This window comes from Scyliorhinus canicula, chromosome 2, assembly GCF_902713615.1.
Source record: "Scyliorhinus canicula chromosome 2, sScyCan1.1, whole genome shotgun sequence".
Classification (NCBI taxonomy): Eukaryota; Metazoa; Chordata; class Chondrichthyes; order Carcharhiniformes; family Scyliorhinidae; genus Scyliorhinus; species Scyliorhinus canicula.
In genome coordinates, this window is record NC_052147.1 from 187,758,441 (window position 1) to 187,782,521 (window position 24,081).

The following is a 24,081-nucleotide window of genomic DNA, read 5'->3' on the forward strand; positions in this document are numbered from 1 at the left end:
ACACGACCGAGAAAAACAGGAGCGGAATATCCCAGAATATCCCAGCCAATGGCCAGGGAATAAATGTGCACATTCATCTATTTCGAATGGACTTTCAATGATGTTGCATATATGGATCAGAGAACACAAGTTGCCAAATTGGGAACTTCCCCTACTCTCAATTAACGTTCCCTGAATGAACATTACTTTCACACCTTTAAAAGGAAGCACTGCACTGCAATATTACAATCATGAGCCTATAGTGAACCAAGCACAGCCTGGGCACATAATCCTGCTGCAAAATAGGTTCATTGCCTCCTCTTCGGATTTTCCAATGTCCCAGACGAAGTACAACCATGCCACCAGTGTAGATCAATATAACATACTATCTTTACAAAACAGGGGCAGCACAGTGGCGCAGTAGGTTAGCCCTGTTGCCTCACGGCGCTGAGGTCCCAGGTTCAATCTCAGCTCTGGGTTACTGTCTGTGTGGAGTTTGCACATTCTCCCTGTGGCTTTCGCCCCCACAACCCAATGATGTGCAGGCTAGGTGGATTGGCCTAGGTGAATTGCCCCTTAATTGGAAAAAATGAATTGGGCACTCTAAATTTTTTTTTTAAAAATTTTTACAAAACAGAAAGAGGGAAAGTTGTGAAATTACATTTTGTTTTGACTGGCAGATTCCAAGAAGATTGTAAAATACATGATACTCCCATTAGCATGTACATCTGAAATGGTGCATGTCAATGAGATATTGGGCAGGAGTCTCTGACCCCCACGCCGGGTCGGGGAATCGGCGGAGGGGGGGGTGGGGGGGGGGGCATGAATCCTGAACCCGCTGGCTGCCAAATGCTCCGGCGTCGGGGATTTGGCGGGAGCGGGAATCGTGCCGCGCTGGTCGGCGGCCGCTGACGGCGGCCCCCCTGGCGATTCTCTGGCCCGCAAAGGGCCGAGTAGCCGCTGTGGTCCTCTGCGATCGCCGACGCGGAGATGAACCTGTCTGCGCCTGCTGGCGGAGGCCCTTCGGCGCTGGTTGACGTGGCGTCAACCCCCTTCCCCGCTGGTCGGCGCGGCGCAAACCACTCCGGCACCAGCCTAGCCCCTGAAGGTGCAGAGGTTCTGCACCTTTGGAGCGGCCCGACGCTGGAGTGGTTCACGCCACTCCCTCACGCCGGAGTTGCCCGCTCCACTGATTCCCGCAGAATCCCACCCATGGTCTATTCATACAATTTCATCCTCCTCCACACCGCTGCCAAAGTCCACAGGACATTTTAATTAAACAAGTAAATAAAAATTACACACCATTATAACCATCTTGATCAAGGTCTCCGAGAGGTGCAATTGAAGACCCAAACCTGGCATAGGTATCCGTGCCAGTCAGCTTTGGGGAATTTGTGAAGCGCATCGAGTCACCTTGTAGATAAACATACACCTGCCCCACTTCTCTATACTTCCCATCAGAACCACGAACCATGTAAAGAGGTGCTCCAACCAAAAGGTCATCAAGTCTAGAAGACAGAACATTAGCATTAAAATACTGGAGATATAATTGCTTAGAGCATTACCATATAGCTACAAAAAGTATTTGTTCTCAATGCACTTAAAAGGAACAGTAGTAATTTTGTGATGACAGTATATAGTCCAAAGCACTCAAATCTGTTGACAAGTCAATAAAAAATAATCTACTTTAGGCTAAACAATGAGCTCTAGAGAATTCACACATTTCACATTGCAGAATAATAGTGCTATTTATTCCTAATTTCATCCTCAACCATGACTCCAAGACCAATGACCTTCCAGTACTTCAGCAAGTAAACCTAGTTGGTGCTGGATGTCTATCCGATTAGGGGAACCAACATTAATTTAATGTCAGCACACAAGTACTCTTCAACAGGATCACTGGTGATATTTCTCAATCATAGGTCAGGTATGCGGAGATCTCTACCACTACTCCAACTGAGTTCAAACCATAAGACATAGGAGCAGAAGCAGGCCATTCGGCCCATTTAGTCTACTCCGCCATTCAATTAGATCATGCTGTGATAATACTCAACTCCACTTTCCCACCTTATCCTTATGTGCCTTGATTCCCTTACTAATTAAAAATCTGTTTATCTCAGCCTTGAACATGCTTAACAACCCAGCCTCTATAGCCCTCTGCAGTAAATAATTCCACAGACCCACTACCCTCTGAGAGAAGATATTTCTCCTCATCTCTGACTTAACTGGGTGACCTCTTGCTCTGAGATTTTGTCCTCTGATCCTAGACTCTCCCACAAGAAGAAACATCCTCTCAGCATCTGCCATGTCATGCCTCCTGAGATTCTTATGTGTCTCAATAAGGTCACCTTTTGTTCTTCTAAACTCCAGTGAGTGCAGCCACAACCTACTCAATCTCTCATCAGAAAATCCCTCCATACCCAGGATCAACCTTCTCTAGACAGCCATCAATGCCAATATATCTTTCCTTAGATAAAGAGGACAAAAATTATTTGCAGTGTTCCAGGTGCAGTCTAATTAGTGCCTTGTATAGTTTTAGCAAGACTTCCCTATTTTTATACTCCATTACTTTAACTAAAGGCCCAACCTTCCATGTACTTTCCCCATTACCTGCTGAAATTTCTTGCAAGCTTTTTGAGATCTTTGCACAAAAACACCCCATACCCTCCGTGCTGCAGCTTTCTGCAGTCTTTCTCTATTTAAATAATATTTGGCTCCTTTATTCTTCCTGCCAAAATGCACAACTTCACATTTTCTTACATCATACTCTATCTGCCATGTTTTTTCCCACTCACTTAGCCTGTTTTATCCCTCTATAGACTCTTTGTATTATCCTCATCCCTTCGCTAAACAGCTGGCCTAAAAATGTTTAGATACATGCAGGTTCGAGATTTTGCCAGGAAGGACATACAGAGCTCCCCGGTGGAGCCGGCCTCCACATTGCTGGATGAGGTGATGACGACAGGGGGACTGGAGAAGGAGGCAGTGTCGGCAGTTTACACGGCTATTTTGGAAAAGGAGAAGGCACCACTGGAAAGGATCAAAGCAAAATGGAAGGAAGAATTGGTAGAGGGTATGGAGGAGGGGTTCTGGTGTGAGGTGCTCGGGTGAGTGAACGCCTCCACCTCGTGCATGAGGTTGGGGCTGATACAGCTGTAGGTGGTATACAGAGCACACCTCACAAGGGTGAGGATGAGTCGATTCTTTGAAGGAGTAGAAGATGGGTGTGAATGTTGCGGGAGTGGGTGCCCGCAAATCACGTTCATATGTTTTGGTCCTGTCCCAAGCTGGAGGATTAGTGGAAGGAGGTTTTTAGGGTAATCTCTAAAGTGGTGCACGTGAAACTGGACCCGCGCCCCCGGGAGGCCATATTTGGGGTGTCGGACCAGCATAGGTTGGAAACGGGTGCGGAGGCAGATGATGTAGCCTCCGCCTCGTTGATCGTCCGAAGGCAGATGTTGGGATAGAGAGTAGCCTCTCCACCCTGTGCCCTGACATGGCGGGGGGGGGGGGGGGGGGGGGGGGGGGGTGACCTGTTGGATTGCTTGACTCCTGTGAAGGTGAAGTTTGAACTGAGGGGAAGGATGGAGGGGTTCTACAATTCATGGGCGTTATTCATCATGCACTTACAAGAATTGGATAACTTCGAACATTAATGGGGGGGGGTACTGTATATGTTAATGGTGACTATGGGTGATTCTAGATTCCTTTTTATTGTTTGTTTATGTTAACATGTGGGCAGTTGTTTGGGGGTTGGTGGGAGGATGGGATTGTTGTTGTTGATATGGGGATTGACATTATATTCGTTATTGCTGATTGTTTATTGTTGTTGGGTGCAAATTTGGGAGATCATTTGAAAAAGGAGGAGAATAAAAATATATTTTTTAAAAACTCCCCTGGGCTGCTCCCTGGTTAAATAGTAGTGCATTAGTCCAGGCTGAAAACACATTACTCTGGTCAATTTCACCTCCGGTTCCTAAAAGCTTTCTGGACTTGCAAAACAAGATTCTTGTTAAACAATGACTACTACAGTCAAACACACCCTAACCCCAGGAGTTTAACCCTTAAATTTACAAATGGTTATAATCCAATATATCTAAAATTCTGCATTCATCACATCCTCCAGCTGTCCACTGGAAACTAACTAATGAGCTCAAAGCAGCAAAAACAGACTCCAGAAGGCCTGACTGATAATGTTGCCCCTTACTATAATTAGCATCTTAAAATAATTGTAAAAGATGCTTTTGATGCCATTTGACTTGAGGAGAATGCATTGATTATTTCTCCTCAAGTTTAAAGAGATGTATTCCTCAGTTAATACCAATTCAGTCTTCAGGTTCAAATTTACTGTAATAATATTTGTTAATTTGTTTACTGATTTGCAGATTATACTATAAACCACACAATCTAACGATGATTGTTTTTCCTCTATCCAGAGCCTAGAAGGATACAAAGAGCTTGTGACATGTCCAGTACGCAAATCACAGTAACAAGAATGTTCTTTTATTTAACATCAGACAATGCTACAAAATCAAATAGTGTAGTTCTTGACCCGTTTCATATCCGGTACAACCCAAACTTGTAACATTCCTTCTATAGCCAGTTGATGACAGTGAAGATTTATGATGCAAACAACTGTATGAGGTTAGATAGATAATTGAATTCTGATCAGGCCTGAATAAACATTGCATGAATAGAAGTGGTCACAAGATAAATACAAATAAGGAAAGTTGCTTGTTTCACCTTAATGAATCTATCCAGCAAAACCCTATGATGCTCCTAATGCAGAATGCAATTGTTCCTTAATTAATGGGTTTTTAGTCTCTATTATTCCACATAGAATCTGTCCCATGTATCGCTCCTAAATGAATGTTTAACTCAGTTTCTAATCTTTCTCTCAATTAGTCCTGTGGATTTACCATTTGTTTTCAATTTTTCCCACGACGGATTTATCTTTTCAGTATTACTTAATGTCTTACAAGTTTAGAAGATCAACTCTGACATCTCCTTTCAAGCCTTAATTCACAAATTGCTCTAGCCTTTCCCAACACCTGAAGTATTTAATTCTGCCAATCTTCCTTGAAATTCCTTCAGTGCTTCAATCTCTTCTGTGTGTCTCAATGAATACAGTGCTCAATTCTTGTCAAAGTATGTTCTGACTACAATACTGTACATATTTCAGTATACTCCCTCTGACATGTACTCTGTTCAGAATTCAATAAAGAGTGCTACTCTGCAATTGTTGGGACATGGGGGGAGATCTACTGGCCGCATTAAGCTCGAAAGCCAGTTCAGCGCGGCGCAACGCGACCGGTAGATGCTGGGCGATCCCTTTTTCGAGATCTAACCGGTTCGCCACATCTGACGAGATCTAATGTGATCTCGTGAGATGTCGCAATGTGAATCCTGCCCATTGTGGGAAGGATCACCTTTGGCAAATCTGCATACGAGAGTGAGACAGCTAATCTCATTCTTATATGCATTCCCAACATCTACCCAAGACGTGGGATCTAGCTTCCTCGCCTTGGAGATCTTGCGTGAGCATTGTTCAGTGCTGGCCTTCACAAACGGGGGCCAGACGAAACGACACTCGCGGGGGTCTCCCAGGGGATTATGAGCCCCCAGGGGCCTTCCCTATGTGCAGGGTAGCATCCTGGCACTACCAAGGACACTGCCATCCTGGCACTGCCAAGGTGTCCAGGTGGCACTGCCAGCTGACAGGGGTGCTGCCAGGAGTTGGGGTTTGGGGAGAGTCTCGGGGGTCGAGAGATCTCTCTCTGCACTGAGGAGCTCTGGCAAAAATGGGACTAAGTGTGGCTTCAGCAGAACATTCCCCGCTGAAGTCCCCCATCTACCCGAATGGTGTTTGCTAGCATGGTGTTTCTCAGAACCCCGGGACTCTGTTCCCATTTGGGTAAATTGCGCCTGTTGAATGTCAAATCCATTACAGCTCCTTTCACCTTCATCCTGGCCTATTTAGACTCCGTTTATGATGAATGAACAATCGCACAATTTTCTTCCAAAACTCACCATTTTATACTTTCATCTTAAATTTCACCAGCTATTGTTCTGCTCATTACTTACTTCGATCAACTATTTTTTGTGCTTACGAAGCCATTTCATCAAAATCAATTGCTCCTTGTAATTTAGTTTTATCTGTAAATTTGACCAATTTGCATTTGCTTTTTGAATCCAAGTTGGTGATTTGAATAAATTAGAAAGAGTAGTGGTTCCAAGTACCGCTCCCTGAGGCATCCCATTTGACACTTATCAATGCAGTACATTTTCAATAAACCAAACTACATTTAAAAGTAAAAAAATCAACACAGAAATAGTGGCAGCTGATGTAATTAGCCCTTTTCTTAAAATAAAGAATTTACAGTTCACCCAGTAACTTTGCCCTTTAAATTGCAGTTCAATTAAACAATCCACAGACACAGTCAAGTGGTTAGGGTGATCCACCAAACAAAAGAGGGGGGCGGGGTGATTTTCTGGGCGTTCACACTGGCGGGAGCTTACAGTCCCGCCGACACACCCCTGCCACGGATTTTGCGGTGGTGAGGAGTGTGTTCAACGGGGAACCTCGTCGGCAACGGCGGTACCAGAAGACCCCACCAGCAGCCACTGGCGAGCCAACTGCCGCCGCTGCAGAACACGCCAGGGATGGGAAGGAAACTCCCGCCCAAGGTTCTTCAATATTTCTTGCCAAATATGCCAGCTCCTTACCCATCATTGTTGAGATCGGTAACAGCAACAGAGTAACCGAAGTAAGCAGCCATCTGTGAAAAGAACAGAACCAGAGTCACTCTTTTCACTATTGATAATAAAACATGCTAAAATCGCACAAAATTATTCCCAAATATACCGCCAGAAAAGTTTACCTGTTCCCCAGTAAAATTGTAGAGGGATGTCATATTCACTCCATTTAAAATAGTCACCTGTCAATAATAAGCACAGTTAACTCTCCAAATAAATTCTCCAAATAAAGATGAATAATTCCCGTTACACATTTAACTTTAGATTCCCATGATGGACACACACACACCCGTGCCTGAGTCACAAAGACATTCATGCATGCACATTCTGGAATTTCAGCACATTATCTGAACATTCAGTATTGCACTAAATTGGTGGTACACCGTCAAGAACTGTCTTTTTTTTCCTTTATAAAATTATGCCTGTCAATTGGGTATGGAAGATTTCATTCCAATCCTTGAGGTAACCTGGCCAACATTACTTCCTTAATCAGTGCCATCAAAATTGTCATTTATTTGAGTGGCTGCCAACATGTGTAAATTAACTGCTTTATTTGCTTCTCATGCTGCACGTGCATTCAAAAAAGATTAATTTGAGAAGTTCTTTGAGGTGTTCAAAGAATGATATGGTGATGTAGAAACAACGTTAATTTTTGTGTTAATTAAATAAACCATTCTTCTGATACGGGGATGTAAAATGAGCACTTCTTACGTAGCCAAGGGACTTTGCTCCTCTTGGGATACCAGTTACAAAATCTAAAAGAAAGAATCAATTATTTCACATTAAAATTTAAACTTGTATGCAAACAACATTGCTGTAAAAACACATTTACATACACAGCACGTTTGCATACTAACATCCAACACTATAGCATGACAGGAGTTTGATGACGTGGCCCATTATCCTTCATTTAATCTGCTGCTTCTTTCGAACATCAATGTGTCATCAGTGGCAATTTTACTTTGGGGCCTCAGCAAGCAGTAAACATATGCTATGTTTGAAGAAATGCAGATTGTACCTTGAAAACCTCTTGCTGACGTCATTAACAGTTTACTAGGTCTGAGATTGTGCTGGACTAAAAGGAAGACTAAATGGGTCAATATTTAAAAATGGTAATGTCATACTTGGAAAAGAATGGCATTTTCAGCACACAGAAGCCAAGTATATAAAAAAGGAAAAGAGTAGCTAAAGTGAGCATTTGTCTTTTAGAAGACAGTGTGGGGAGTTGATATTGGGAAACAAAAGAATAATAAAAGTATTGAACGGGTGTTTTGTACCAGTTTTCCTATAAGAGACAACAAAACAAAATCTGAAAAACAGTTGAAAATCAAGAGACTAGAAGAATTTCTGAGGAAAAAGTATTGGGAAAACCATTGTGATTGAAGGCTGACAAGTCTCCTGTGCCTGAGGACCTGCATCCTAGGGTCTTAAAGGAAATAGCTGCAGAGATAGTGGATGCAATGGTTATAATCTAGATTCTGGAAAAGTCTCAGTGGACTGGAAAATCACAAATGTAACAGATCTATTCAAGAAAGAAGGGAGACAGAAAGCAGGAAACTATGGACCAGTGAACCTATTATTAGGAAGGGAATGGAGGAAATCATATCCTAATTAGACAGAGGCAACATACTTTTGAGAAAGGGAAAGTGTGTTTGATTAATTTATTAGAGCTGATTGAGAAAGTACCAAGCAGGATAGTTAATAGGGAGTCAGTAGGTGTGGTTTATTTGAATTTCCAAAATTCAATAAGGTGAAACATGAGAAGTTACTGCAGAAAAATTGGAGTTTATGGTATTAGGGCTAACATATTAGCATGGATAGAGGATGGGTTAGTTAACAGGCAACAGAAAGTCTGACTAAATGGGTCATTTTTGGGTTAACATGATATAAAGAGTGGAGTGCCACAGGAATCAGTGCTGGTGCCTCAACTATTTACAATCGATATTAATGACAAGGATGAACAGGAGAGCAGAACGTTGGGGGTTAAGGGGAAGGGGGGGCACAGCTGACCCGCCCTGGACCTGGAAGCAAAGTCAGGTCGGCTAAATAAGGGCAGCGTGGGACTTCTGGCCCCGAGGACCCACTATCGTGAACTGCCGGCCATCTGATTGGTCAGTAGCTACAACAGTCCCAGCAGCACCGAGAGCGCATTAATGGGTGCTGCCAGGATTATAATGGGAAAGGCAGCAGCAACCCAATGCATCCCAGAAACAGGCAAGTCCTGGTTCTTGGGCAGGAACGGTTTGAGCAAGTTCAGGATGGTGTGCTTCCCCACTTAAAACACACCTAGCAGGGGCATGTGAATTGCAGCCCAGAGTGGACGGTAGCTACCTTTGCTGATGACACAAATGGTGGGATCTGCCGGTTGTGTTGTGCCAGAAAAGAAGCACAGCGCAACAAGACTGGTAGATGCTTGGAGATCCCATTTCCTGGATTTATCCAGCTCGCCGCGCCTCGTGCAATCTAACGCAATCTCGTGAGACGTCGCAATGTGAATCTCGCCCATTGTGGGCAGGATCTCTTTCTGGCAAACCTCCATATTAGAGTGAGACAGCTCGTCTCACACTACTATGTGTTTCCGAGATCTAACCAAGGCGTGGGATCTAACTCCCTCGCCTTGGAGGCCTCGGATGAGCACCATTCAGTACTGGTCTCCAAAAATGGGGAACAGACGGAACAGCACATGTGGGAGCTTCCCAGGTGATTTGAGGCCCTCAGGTGCATTCCCTCTGGGCAGGGTGCTACCCTGGCACTGCTGGTGCCACCTGGGCAGCCTGGCACTACCAGCCTGGCACTGTTCTGGTGCCCAGGTGGCACTGCCAGCTGGCAGGGGGCACTGCCAGGGCGCCAGGCTGGCATTTGTTGTGTGAAGATCGTGCCAGCATGTGCCCTGCACGGGTGTGGAGTGGGTCCGGGGTCCTCCTTATTGTGAGTTGGGGGTGGGGGAAATGAGTTTGGGGGTCACACGGGAGCCTGAGACATCAGGACGGAAATGATGTCCCAATCTCTCGCTGCACTGAGGAGTTCTGGCGAGCGGAGCTCCTCAGGGCAGAAAACGGGTTAAGTGCGCCCCATCGGGGAGTTCCCTGTTGAGTTGCCCAATCTACCCGGATAAGCATTAGATAGCGGGGTGTTTCCTGGTGTTCCTAGCACCGGGAAATACCCGGCTACCTTCTCGCTACAGGACTCTGTCCCCATTCGGGTAGCTCACACCCAATGAGAGGTAAGCAAGCTGTGAAGAGGAGACAAAGAGTTTGAAAAGGGAATTTGATTAAGTTAATAGGCAAAAACTGGCGCAAATGGAGTATAATGTGGGAAAATGTAAGCTTGTCCATTTTGGCATGAAGAATAAAAAAAGAAGAATGTTTCTTCTTGTGGGAGACTCACGAACGAGGGAGCACAATTTAAAAATAAGGGCTCTCCCATTTAAGACAGCGAAAAAAAACTTGCATCAATTCTCTACTCCTGGCAGAGGGACATGAGTCTCAATTACACTTCCCTTACAGCTACTTCAACAACTTAGTGCTGTTGGATTGATTCTGGGACCTTCCTGATTTTAAGGTCAGGGCAACTGCACAGACAACTGTGACGCATTAAAACTGTAATTTCCCTGCTGTCTTTAAATATCCACACAGAATCCTTGCTTACCTTCCACTGAATCATTGGTAAAATTTCCAACAGCAACCGAATAGCCTAATAGAAGAAATTACATTATTTAGAAAATGGGTCAAAATTGATGTTTGACCAGTCATCGATATCCAGGGTGAAAGTTTACAGCCCCGGCATCGGCAGGCATCATCGCAAGCAGCACGGGAAAATTTGGAGAGCATTAAAAGTTAATGGTTCTCCAAATTTCCCGTCCCACCCGCAGCGATGCCCTGCAGTGTCAGGGCTGGAGACTTGCACCACAGCGTTTGATACGGAAACATCTCAGTTGACAAAATATGGCTTTTCATAGTAACTTCATTGAATTGTTAATGTAAGCCTACCTGTGACAATAAAGATTATTATTTCCTGCACAATCAAAATTTTGTCTTAACCCATTTCAGAGCCTTCTAGATAACTAGGTTTTGAATATGACAAATAGTTACTGCAAAAACATTCAAAATCTATCAACTGTTCTTTAAATAAGATCAGACATTTAAAACCAGTTTGAAATAATTTTGACAAATTGTAAGTGCCAAAATATAGGGAAAAACATATTACCCAAACAAAGATGATAATCTTTGGGTATCTTTTCTCAAATTACAGGGCGGCACGGTGCTGCAGTGGTTAGCACTGTTGCCTCAGAGCGCTAGAGGACCCGGATTCGATCCCAGCTCTGGGTCACTGTCTGTGTGGGAGTTTGCACATTCTCCCCATATCTGCGTGGGTCTCATCCCTACAGCCCAAAGATGTGCAGGGTAGGTGAATTGGCCACGCTAAATTGCCCCTTAATTGGAAAAAAAGAATTGAGTACTCTAAATTTATTTTTTAAAAGTATTTTCTGAAGGAAATGATCACTTTGCAACTCCTGATCCATCAGGTTTTGAGCAAAAAGCTGACAAACTTAAAAATGTAAATATTATTTCCATTATTCAGTACAGCGTCAAATGGGTACTCGTAATAATTAGAGGCATCCGAAAATTTCCTTAAATGTGTCCCGGGCCTCAACAGTTTTATTTTATAATTTGACGTTATGCCATTTTCTTTTGATGTCCTGCTGACTTCCGTATTATTCCGAGAGCAGATGCAATAATGGATTTTCCTGCCTGTCCTTGTAAAATGTTCTCCGCATCCCCAATTCTAACAAATTGTCAAAAATAGATGAATAATTAACTTGTTTTTGTTAGGTATTCATATTTAAAGTGTTTTAAAATGTAAAGGAAGTTTAATAACTATTTTTTAATATATTTATTCATGTGATGTGGGCTTCACTGTCTTAGCCACCATTTATTGCCCATCCCTAATTTCTCCTGAGAAGGTAGGGGTGAGCTGCCTTCAGTCCCTGTGGCATAAATACACTCAGTGTTGTTAAGGAGGGAGTTCTTGGATTTTGACCCAGGAACAGTGAAGAGGCAGTAATATATTTCCACGTGAGGGTGGCGAGCAGCAATGGAGGGGAACCTCCAGGTGCTGGTGCTCTCAGGTGTCTGCTGCCATTGCCCTTGTAGATGGTAGAGGTTGTGGGTTTGGAAGTTGCTGCCTGAGCAGCCTTGGTAAGTGCCTGCAGTGCATCGTGTAGAGGATGCACACTGCTGCCGCTGTTCGTTGGTGGTGGAGGGGAGTGAATAATTGTGAAAGGGATGCCAATCAAGTGAGCTGGATGGTGTTCAGCTCCTCGAGTGTTGTTGGAGCTGCACTCATCCAGGCAAGTGGAATTGACTTGCATCTTGCAGATGATGGGCAGGCTTTGGGGAGTGAGGGGAGTTACTCGCTGTAGGATTCCTAGCCTCTGACCTATTCTTTTTTTTTTTAATAATTTTTATTGAAAGAATTTTTTACATGAAGATATTTACCCCAACTAACTATAAAATATTACAAAATATTCCCTCTTAACAAATATCCCCCCCCGCCCGAACTCGCGCGCGCGTTGTCCCTCCCCCCCTCCCCCAAAAACAAACAAAGCAACAATCAACATCAAACATGAACTGCGAGCAAATTTGCCCGCATTTCAACCGTAAATAACCCACCACAACCGTTGCTGCCACCCCCCCCCCCCTCCCCTCCCCCCCGGGTTGCTGCTGCTGCGACCTCTGTACCCTATCTCTGAGCCAAAAAGTCGAGGAAAGGCTGCCACCGCCTGAAGAACCCTTGTACCGACCCTCTCAGGGCGAATTTGACCCTTTCCAACTGAATAAAGCTTGCCATGTCATTAATCCAAGTTTCCACGCTTGGAGGCCTCGCGTCCTTCCACTGTATTAGTATCCTTCTTCGAGCAACAAGGGACGCAAAGGCCAGTACTCCGGCCTCTCTCGCCTCCTGTACCCCCGGCTCCACCCCAACCCCAAAGATCGCAAGTCCCCATCCTGGTTTGACCCTGGATCCCACCACCCTCGACACCGTCCTTGCCACCCCCTTCCAGAACTCCTCCAGTGCCGGACATGCCCAAAACATATGGACATGGTTCGCTGGACTTCCCGAACACCTGACACATCTGTCCTCACCCCCAAAGAACCGACTCATCCTTGTCCCCGTCATATGGGCTCTATGTAGCACCTTAAATTGAATGAGGCTAAGCCTCGCACACGAGGAGGAAGAATTAACCCTCTCCAGGGCATCAGCCCATGTCCCATCCTCTATCTGTTCTCCCAGCTCCCCCTCCCACTTGGCTTTCAGCTCCTCTACTGATGCCTCCTCCGCCTCCTGCATTATTTTGTAGATGTCCGATATCCTCCCCCCTCCGACCCAGACCCCCGAGAGCACCCTATCACTCGCCCCCCTACTGGGGAGCAAGGGAAACCCTTCCACCTGGCGTCTAGCAAATGTCTTCACCTGCAAATGTCTAAACATGTTTCCCGGGGGGAGCCCGAATTTCTCCTCCAGCTCTCTCAGGCTCACAAACCTCCCATCTACAAACAGATCCTTCAGCTGCCTGATGCCCACCCTGTGCCAGCTCTGAAATCCCCCGTCCATGTTCCCCGGGATGAATCTATGGTTCCCTCTTAACGGTGCCTCCATCAGACCTCCCACTTCCCCCCTGTGTCGCCTCCACTGCCCCCAGATCTTGAGGGTGGCCGCCACCACCGGGCTCGTGGTGTACCTCGTGGGAGGGAGCGGCCATGGCGCCGTTACTAGGGCCCCCAGGCTTATGTTGCCACAGGACGCCCTCTCCATTCGTTTCCAAGCTGCCCCCTCCCCTTCCATCATCCACTTGCGCACCATCGATACATTTGCCGCCCAGTAATACCCCGAAAGATTGGGTAATGCCAGCCCTCCACTATCCCTACTCCGCTCCAAGAAGACCCTCCTCACCCTTGGGGTGCCGTGCGTCCACACGTAGCTCATGATGCTACTCGTCACCTTTTTGAAGAAGGCCCTAGGGAGGAAGATGGGCAAGCACTGAAATAAAAACAAAAACCTCGGGAGGACCGTCATTTTAACGGACTGCACTCTGCCCGCCAGCGACAGCGGCACCAGGTCCCACCTTTTAAATTCCTCCTCCATCTGATCCACCAGCCTGGAGAAGTTCAGCTTGTGGAGAGTCCCCCAGTTCCTTGCCACCTGCACCCCTAAATATCTAAAACTCTTTCCTGCTCTCTTAAACGGGAGTCTCCCGATTCCCTCTTCCTGGTCCCCTGGGTGTATCACAAATACCTCACTCTTGCCCAAGTTTAGCTTGTACCCCGAAAAGTCCCCAAATTCTGCTAGCAGTTCCATCACCTCCGGCATTCCCCCTTCTGGGTCTGCCACGTATAGCAGCAGGTCGTCCGCGTATAGCGATACCCGGTGCTCCTCCCCGCCCCTTGTCAGCCCTCTCCACCCCCCTGAGCCCCTCAGTGCCATCGCCAACGGTTCAATTGCCAGTGCGAAGAGCAGGGGGGACAAGGGGCACCCCTGTCTGGTCCCCCGGTGGAGCCCAAAATACTCCGATCTCCTACCATTCGTCACTACACTTGCCGTCGGGGCCGAATAGAGCAGCTTCACCCATTTAATAAATCCCTCCCCAAATCCAAACCGTTCCAGCGTCTCCCACAGGTACTTCCACTCCACCCTATCAAATGCTTTCTCCGCGTCCAATGCCACCACTATCTCCGTCTCACCCTCCACTGCCGGCATCATGATGACGTTTAGCAGTCTCCGCACGTTCGTATTAAGCTGCCGCCCTTTCACAAAACCCGTCTGGTCCTCGTGTATCACCCCTGGCACACAATCCTCTATCCTGGTAGCCAGGATCTTTGCCAGCAACTTGGCGTCCACATTCAGGAGCGAGATAGGCCTATATGACCCACACTGCACGGGGTCCTTGTCCCGCTTCAAGATCAGAGAGATCAGTGCCTGCGACATTGTCGGGGGCAGAGCCCCCCCCTCCCATGCCTCGTTGAACGCTCATACCAGCAACAGGGCCCACCAAATCCGCATATTTTTTGTAAAATTCCACCGGGAACCCGTCTGGCCCCGGCGCCTTCCCCGTCTGCATATGCCCAATCCCCTTGACTAGCTCCTCTAACCCTATCGGCGCCCCCAGCCCCTCTACCAGCTCCTCTTGGACCTTGGGGAACCTCAATTTGTTCAAGAAGCCCTCCATCCCCCCTCCCCTCGTCGGCGGCTCTGACCGATACAGCTCCTTATAGAAGTCTCTGAAGACCCCATTTACTTCTGGCCCCTTCTGCACTACGTTCCCACCCCTCTCCCTCACTCCCCCAATTTCTCTAGCCGCATCCCGCTTGCGGAGCTGATGCGCCAACATCCTACTCGCCTTCTCCCCATATTCATAAATCGCGCCCTGCGCCCTTCTCCACTGTGTCTCTGCCTTTCTGGTGGTCAACAGGTCGAACTTAGCCTGCAAACTGCGCCGTTCCCCCAACAGCCCCTCCTCTGGTGCCTCCGCATATCTCCTATCCACGTCCAAAAGCTCCCCCACCAGCCTCTCCCTCTCCTGTCTCTCCCTCCTTTCCCTATGTGCCCGTATGGAGATCAGCTCCCCCCGGATCACCGCCTTCAGGGCCTCCCAGACCATCCCCACCTGCACCTCCCCCGTGTCATTAGTGTCCAGATATCTTTCAATGCTTTTCCGGACCCTCTTACACACCTCCTCATCCGCCAGCAACCCCACATCCAGGCGCCACAGCGGACGCTGGTCTCGCGCCTCCCCCATTTCCAAATCTACCCTGTGTGGCGCATGGTCTGAGACCGCTATGGCCGAGTACTCCACTTCCCGTACTTTCGGGATCAGTCCCCTGCTCAATACAAAAAAGTCAATTCTAGAATAGACTCTGTGGACATGGGAGAAAAAGGAATACTCCCTCGCCCTCGGCCTCCCAAACCTCCAGGGATCTACCCCTCCCATCTGCTCCATAAACCCCTTTAAAACTTCTGCCGCTGCCGGCCTCCTACTCGTCCTTGAACTCGATCTGTCCAGCACGGGGTCCAGCACTGTGTTGAAGTCCCCCCCCATGATCAGGCCCCCTGCCTCCAGGTCCGGAATGAGGCCCAGTAGGCGCCTCATGAAGCCAGCGTCGTCCCAATTCGGGGCATACACATTAACCATCACCACTTTCTCCCCCTGTAGCCTACCCTTCACCATGACATATCTACCCTCTTTATCCGCCACCACCTCCGCCGCCACGAACGACACCCTCTTCCCTACCAGGATCGCCACCCCTCGGTTCTTTGCGTCCAGTCCTGAGTGGAACACCTGTCCCACCCACCCCCTTCTCAGGCGGACCTGGTCCGCCACCTTCAAATGGGTCTCTTATAGCATTGCTACATCCGCCTTCAGTCCCTTCAAATGCGAGATTACTCTCGTTCTCTTGACCGGCCCATTCAGCCCCCTCACATTCCAAGTGATCAGCCGGGTCGAAGGGCAGCCCGCCCCTCTCCCCTGCCGACTAGCCATATCCTGTCACCTGCTCGCCCCGAGTCAGCCCTCCCCTTCTGACCCGCTCCCCATGGCGATGGCGCCCTCCCCCCACCCCTCCGGTCCTCAACTTCTCCTCCCTGCCCTTTTCAGCAGCAACCCGGTAGCCCCCCCCTTCCCCCCTCCCCCTCCCCCCCCCCCCCCCCCCACCCCCCTCCCCCCCCCAGGCTAGGACCCTTCCTAGCCGCGATGCACCCTCCATAGTACTTCCGTAAGTCAGCTGGTTTACGCTGACCCGGCTGCCCCTGCCACAATCCGACTCCTCCCGGCATGGGGGACATCCCCCCCCTTACCACCCCTCCTTGACCCCGCTCCAGCGCGGGAAAGGGAGCCATTGCTGACCACGCCCCTTCCTCCCACCCTCCTCCCTCCTCTGCCCCGCACGCGGGAAACCAGAGGAAAGCCCGCGCTTTCGCCCTGCCACTCCCCACCCCTCCATCTTCAGTTCCACCCCCGTCCCCGATCGCCTCTGACCTATTCTTGCATCCACAGTATTTACATTGCTAGCCCAGTTCAGTTTCTGGTCAATGGTAACCCCCAACATGTTGATAATGTTATGTTTGTTCCAGTGGTGCTATTTGAAAAGTTAAGCATTACTTACCAAGGTAGCTGTCATCATAATCAGCTGCTGCACTACGGGTTGCAACTTGATTCTGAAACTTTGTGGTAATCTCTGAACGATTGTACATCGTCACAATTTCCTGTACTTCATCAGAGATTAACTGACCTGTGGAATTACACAGTAGGTTTTACTAATGGAAAAAGTATTTAATGTATAAATGCTTCAATACATTACAGCACAAGAACTATTAAAAAAACCTACCGTATATACTCGCGTATCATGCGACTTTTGAAGACGTAAATTGTAACCTAAATTTGGGGGGTCGCATGATAAGCGAGATACAAAATTCGCGGGTGTTTTACTTGCTGTTTTTTCTGATGGGAAGATGTTCAGCCACTTGACGTTTCCATTCATAAAAACATGAATGGAAACGTCAAGTCGCTGAACATCTTCCCATCAGAATGCTGTGGTCAAAATCTGAAGAGTAGTATTCCTGATCATATGGGTAGTTTATTCAATACATGGCCGTCTTTTTCCGATACAGAATTCGCGGGTGTTTTACTTGCCGTTTTTATGAATAGAAACGTCAAGTGGCAGAACGACGCTAGTAAAGCCAGCTGGAAAGCTGTTCGATTCGCAAACAGCTTTCACAACAGAATCCACTCTGCAGAATCCACAGACAATGATACCATTTGGAAGTTTTAGTTTGGGCATTAATTTCCAAAAAAGTGACTCGCATGATACATGAGATATAGCATAAAATCATGTTTTGGGGACGAAAATTTAGGGGTTGCATGATACGCGAGATCGCATGATACGCGAGTATATACGGTAGCTTAATACCTATTATAATAAAGATGCTTTAATATTAACAATATTACTTGAGGAAAATATACTTTCCCCCTCATTTTTGAATGTCAGGTTAATACATTAAATTCTTGCCTTTTCAAGTATCAAAACAAAGTTGATGAAATCAATAGTAAGTGGTCAAGTCAGCAGTTACTTTAGATCTACGACAAATGCACAATGCTTTATTATAATTATGCAGTATTTTATTTTTACCTTGCCAGTAAAAGCTGCCAGGTCCCCCAAGGACCACTCTGCCAGCCTGCAATTCATGAAGGGATAAATACACAGTGAGAGCTGTTCTGCAAAACAGTTATTATCATGTGGTATTGTACAAAGTTATCAGCCACTTGGGTACATACTATACTATTCGAGGCAAAAGGAATTTGTATCTTATGAAGGGTTTCAAGCTTACAAAAGGAGGTTAACAGAGCAACAAATGTTCTTTCTTGATCTTTTGATTAAATCAAAATTTAATTTAACTGCACTCACAAATGGCTCAGTGAATAAATGTACTATAAAGCAACATGATCAGAAATGCTCTTAAGTGCAAGTGTTGGAATATACAGGCTTGAATTTTCACTCCCGGCTCGGAAGCGCAGTGTTCGAACAATTCCCAACTCTGCAAACCTGACCCAGATAAAAGTGTGCACTGGAAATTTGGGTTTTCATTCAAGGGAGGGGTGAAAACAGGAGTCATGGCGGGTGACCCTGGAAAGGGGTTGGAGGCTGCCAGGTACAAAGGCGGGCTGGTAAGAGGTTGGCCTGGGTGCACCAGCACTTTGTCAAAACTATAGAAGAAAACAACAAAACAAAAAACAGTCCTCCAGTCCTCATCCCTCAACCCCATTCACATACTCTGCATGCCCCTTCCATGCCAGCCCATGCCACCTCATGGCTGCACCCAACCCCATGATCCTTCAAGCCAAACTATAACTCCCAAACACCCCCACGGCCCTTCATAACATCCATGCCAACTTATGGCCCTTTATCAGCCCCCATGACCCTTTATAGCCCCACACCAATTTATTACCAACTCATGCCCTGCACTGAACACACTTTGTCCTTGCACCTACTAATTCACCCAGCATCCACCTTGGACAGGGTCAGGGTCCATGCTGAGATTAAGGGCGCGATTTAGTAGCCTCGACAAGCCCAGCTAGGGACGAGAATGAAGAATCTCGCAAGATACTACAGAATCCCTTGGCGCGTCACAATCTGGATCGTGGTCTCGCTGGGCAAGATCCAGGTCCGCATGCTGTAATGAGCCGAATATGCTCTCGCCCAATTCACCCGGGGCCCAGGCCAAGGATTCCTCAACCAGATGCTGTTTGGTACTGGTTCACAAAGTTGTGAACATGTTGCAATGGCACCTCGGGGGGCTCTATGCAATCACAGGCTGGCTAGGGCACTGCCAAGGTGTCTTGCTGGCAGTGCCCAGGTTGCCCATCAGTGGTCAGGACTATGGGTGCCTTTCCACAAAGAAAAGAGGCAAGGGTGGAAATCAAGGACCGCAGAAGACCCCACGAGTGCCGATTCATCAGGCCCCGTTTGTGGGTTGGGTGACGTGGGGATCTGTAGTCAAGGTGGGGGTGCAGAGTAGAGGGTTTGAAAGAGCAGGGCTGCCTTTATAAATGGTGCCTAATCCACGAGTAGTCTTTCCTACACTGGCGAGCTCAGTTTGCAGGAAATGACTTAGAAGAGTGGCCTTGACGGGGAGTTCCTCAATGAGTCAAAAAAAACCATCAAAGTGCCGTTGAATAGGGCCTCGGAGATCGGGCCGCCATTTAAAAATGGTATCCCGATCTCTCACTACAATGATAAGTTCCAGCGAGCGGAGCTCCCCATTGTAAAAAACGGGGTTATGTGTGGCCTCAAAGCACACTGCGAGTGCCGGGAAACCTGCGGCTCACCTTTGCTCTTTGGTCTCTTTTGGGACGATCTTGCCCATTTACTTGCGTCCACTGAATTGTGCCCTAAAGTTCTTAAGCAGCCACTGATGAATTTACTATTATAAAAACACTCGAATTGATAAAATCCTATTCACTGCATTTAACTTCCTTTAATCTAGTTGTATCCGTAGGCCAGAATTTTACATTGTTCGGGCGGGTGCACGCCCCTTCCAGAAGTGCACAAAATTGCGCAAGAAGATGTCGAGCACATATTCTGACATTATCGTTCACCGTCGCAATAGTTTTGGTAGGTGGGCGCAAGCGTGAGTCTGGTGCATACCTACCAACAATGAAGAAGGCAATTTAAGTGATTTATACACTAATTCACTTAGATTTTACATTGCCTTTATGATTTTTAGATTAGCACACAGCTTTCAAGGGAAACAATCATGTCCATTTGCTGGATGATTGGGCTGGAGATAGTCTCCAACTCTGTGGGTGGACACAAATGCCCGTGGTTGCCACAGTCACTGTAGTTTTCAACATTTTATGCTCCAGGATATTTCCAGGGGTCAGTGGGTGATTTTTGTGGAGTCTCCCAGTCAGCTGTGCATAGATGCGTCAATCTGGTGACAGATGCTTTGTCCAGGCGGGTAAGCGTATTCATCCATTTCAGCACAGACCAAGCCAGCAAACCTAAGTGGTGTAGAGGCTTTTCAGCAATTGCAGAGCCCACCACCACCTCACCGCCATTCAGGATGCCATTAATTGCTCCCATGTGACCAACAAGGTTCCAGCCGGGAGCCTTCGTCAATAGGAAGGGTGTATAAATCAATGACTGTTCACATTGCGTGCAAACAGAGGACCCAGATTCTAAAGGCTTATGTAAGGTACAACTTCAACTCGCCTTGATGGATGGTTGTTGGGTGATAGGGGCTCTCCTTTGAAAAGGTAATTGATGATGCCACTCAGGATCCCTTGGACAGAGACAGAGGAAAGATACGATCGCTGCCGTCTCTCCACAAGAGAGGTGGCGGAGAGGCCAATAGGCCTGCTAAAAATGAGGTTCCAATGCCTAAACAGCTGCGGGGGCACCATGGAATATCTGCCAGCACGGGTTCACTCATCGTGGTTCAGCTGTGCTCTGCATAATCTCCCTCTTTAAAGTGTGAACCAGTGGACCAAGAGGACACTCGGAGGAATCCAATGATCACTCAGATGCAAAGGCCTGGCAGGCACATGGTGAGCATGAGGAGCCTGACATGAGGACCTTTCAGGAAGACAATGACACCAGGGAGCCCTTGATTCAGCATTCCTTCAGCTAGGCTGTCAAGACTTGTCTTCCATCTGAGACCAGGGCACCACCTCCTTCACAACCATTTAATAAATAATAATAAACGCTTATTGACACAAGTAGGCTTCAATTAAGTTTCTGTGAAAAGGTCCTAGTCGCCACATTCCGGCGCCTGTTCGGGGAGGCTGGCACGGGAATTGAACCGGGCTGCCGGCCTTGTTCTGCATTACAAGCCAGCTGTTTAGCCCACTGTGCTAAACCAGCCCTATTTCACAAACATGTCATGAATCCAAGGTCACATCACTGTAATAAAGTTTGCTGCCTCAAACATCTTTCATCAGGTGCTGATTCGGCCAAAACACATTGAATACACAAGACCCTAAGGTCTTGAGAGCAAAGTAGTCATTTATCTTTATGATTTTTAAGCAAAACAAAAAAATCGAATTTTAACTGATCAATACATGTGATAGTCACAAAAAAACATAACCCACTTGTGCAAACCCATTGCTGTGCTCAATATGCCTAAACTTACATTTGCAGGTACTACATATGGTGCCCAGCCCTCGCTGACAGCTGCATGGGAGGCAGATTGCTGATTATGCTTTCTTGTTCACCCAATGGTCTTGGTAATTGCCTTTTGGCCTGCAAGGCTTGCAACACAGACTCCAAGCATGGTGCAGTGACTGGCAGAGAGGCGGAGCCTCTCTGAAAGAGGAGCTCACAGAGAATGTAAAGCTTGTCTCCCAGTGGGAGGTACGTCTGTACTTCCCTACTCACCATTGATGGATTTGTACCTAGCTGAGAGATTGGGTTCACTATATCCCCATGGTCGGGAATGTTAGCACAACTATACAAAAGCCCACTTGAGTCAGCTTTTTTACTGGCCACACCTCCACAAATATGTGGTTAGGTTCTGAAAAACCTGCCAGACCTGTCAGGTAGTGGGGAAGTCTCAATCTAAATCTATGATTTCCATACCCACCTTTGGGGAAGCTTTCAGTAAAGTGCGAGCAGATTGAGTGAGAACCCTGCTGAAGACAAAAGGCCTTTGTATTCTTCTTATTATAGATGTAGAAACCTAATTCCCTGAAGCTGTTACGCTGAGAATTGCCACGCTAGTGGTGGAGTGATTAATACGATTCTTTACCCGAAATATGATGTGGAGGTGCCAGCATGTTCTGAGGTGAGCACAGTAAGAAGTCTTACAACACCAGGTTCAAGTCCAACAGGTTTATTTCAAATCACTAGTTTACAGAGCACTGATACTTCCTCAGGTGAATGAAGAGGTGGGTTCCAGAAACCTATATATAGACAAAGTCAACGATGCAAGACGATACTTTGAATGTGAGCATTTTCAGGTAATTAAGTCTTTACAGATCCAGAGAGAAGGGTAATCCCAAATTAAAGAGGTGTGAATTGTCTCAAATCAGGACAGTTGGTAGGATTTCGCAAGCCCAGGCCAGATGATGGGGGGTGAATATAATGCAACATGAATCCAAGGTCCCAGTTGAGGCCGTACTCATGTGTGCGGAACTTGGCTATAAGTTTCTGCTCAGCGATTCTGCGTTGTCGCGCGTCCTGAAGACTGCCTTGGAGAACACTTACCCGAAGATCAGAGGCTGAATGCCCTTGACTGCTGAAGAGTTCCCCGACTGGAAGGGAACTTTCCTGCCTGGTGATTGTCGCGTGATGTCCGTTCATCTGTTGTCGCAGCGTCTGCATGGTCTCGCCAATGTACCACGCTTTGGGACATCCTTTCCTGCAGCATATGAGGTAGACAATGTTGGCCGAGTGGCACGAGTATGTACCGCGTACCTGGTGGGTGGTGTTCTCACGTGTAATGGTGGTACCCATGTAGATGATCTGGCACGTCTTGCAGAGATTGCCATGGCAGTGTTGTGTGGTGTCGTGGTCGCTGTTCTGAAGGCTGGGTAGTTTGCTGCAAACATATGGCACTCGGCTCACCAACGCGCCACAGCAAAAAACCGCACCAACCTCCTCAGAAGACAAACACGGGACACAACCGACAGAGTACCCTTCGTCGCCCAATACTTCACCGGAGCGGAAAAACTACGACATCTTCTTCACAGCCTTCAACACGTCATCGATGAAGACAAACATCTTGCCAAGGTCATCCCTGCACCCCCACTGCTTGCCTTCAAACAACCGCACAACCTCAAACAAACCAGCTGCGCCACATAAAGCCTCCTACCTGCAGATACGGACGTAGAATTGCCGGGTCCGTGGCCGCTCATGCGCATGGTGACGACCTGCAGCGGCCTCGCCATACAACACTGCACCGGCCGCGCGGACCCCCTGCAATCACCCTTGCCACCCCTGGACCACCCTCCACCAGTCCCCCCAGCCCCCGCCGAAGCCCCCCCAGCTGTGGTGGTGCTGGGGACAGCCCGCAATGCGCACGTGAGGTCTCCGAAAGCTGTGAGTACATGTGCGCCACGTCACCGGGAAGTCGGTCCATCGGGGGAGGGCCACAGGTGACATCCTGAAGCCATCCCACTGGCGTGCGGCGGCGTACTCAGCGATGATGCCGTTTATGAGGGGGCGGTGCATCCGAAAAATGGCGTCATCCCCGATTTCGGCATCAGAAGGGATTCTCCAGCTAATCGCCGAATGCAGCCCATAATATTTACAGAATTAGACTCTTTTCATCGGCCCTCCCTCTTGCTTGCTCCCCCTTCCTCCCTCCTCTCCCTATTGTTAATTGGGCTCATCTTGGTCCCTTCTTCCGTCATGAGTGTTGTATTCTTTCTTTCATTTTGTGATTGTTGATGTTGCCCCTATGGCTTTGCTAAAGGGGCTCTCTGCACCCCCACCCTTGCTCTTATCCCACGTTCCTTCCTACTTCCCGGAGTTTTTTTCTTGCCGCGCGCGCACCCTCCTCCCCCCCCTCAACTCCGATCTGTTCTGTGCGATCCTCTTTGCCCTCATTCGTTCCCCCCTCCCTTCCTATTCGCTATTGGCTTTAAACAGGTCTTGGAACAGGCTGATGACTAGTCCCCACGTCTGACCCTCGGATGGTGTATTTGACGTTTTTCAGGTGGAGAAATCCCGACAGGTTGGCCAGCCAGTTTGTAGCGGTTTGTGGCGATGATGATCGCCAGCCGAGCAGGATTCTCTTTAGTGTGCAATTAGTGAAGCAAAAAAGCAAGGGCATTGGCCCTCTTCCCCATAT

General features: G+C 47.6%; 1 protein-coding gene across 1 annotated transcript in view; it reads right to left on the bottom strand.

Annotated features, from left to right (window-relative positions):
• The window catches only part of itgav (integrin, alpha V), a 200,121-nt gene that overhangs the window by 106,211 nt on the left and 69,829 nt on the right, over window positions 1-24,081 (bottom strand). The window contains exons 6-12 of the mRNA XM_038789214.1: window positions 17,919-17,964; window positions 16,896-17,021; window positions 10,384-10,428; window positions 7,447-7,490; window positions 6,861-6,917; window positions 6,706-6,758; window positions 1,282-1,487 (exon numbers count right to left, since the gene is read on the bottom strand). Coding sequence (XP_038645142.1) covers window positions 1,282-1,487; window positions 6,706-6,758; window positions 6,861-6,917; window positions 7,447-7,490; window positions 10,384-10,428; window positions 16,896-17,021; window positions 17,919-17,964 — 577 coding nt within the window. The remainder of the gene's footprint in view (window positions 1-1,281; window positions 1,488-6,705; window positions 6,759-6,860; window positions 6,918-7,446; window positions 7,491-10,383; window positions 10,429-16,895; window positions 17,022-17,918; window positions 17,965-24,081) is intronic.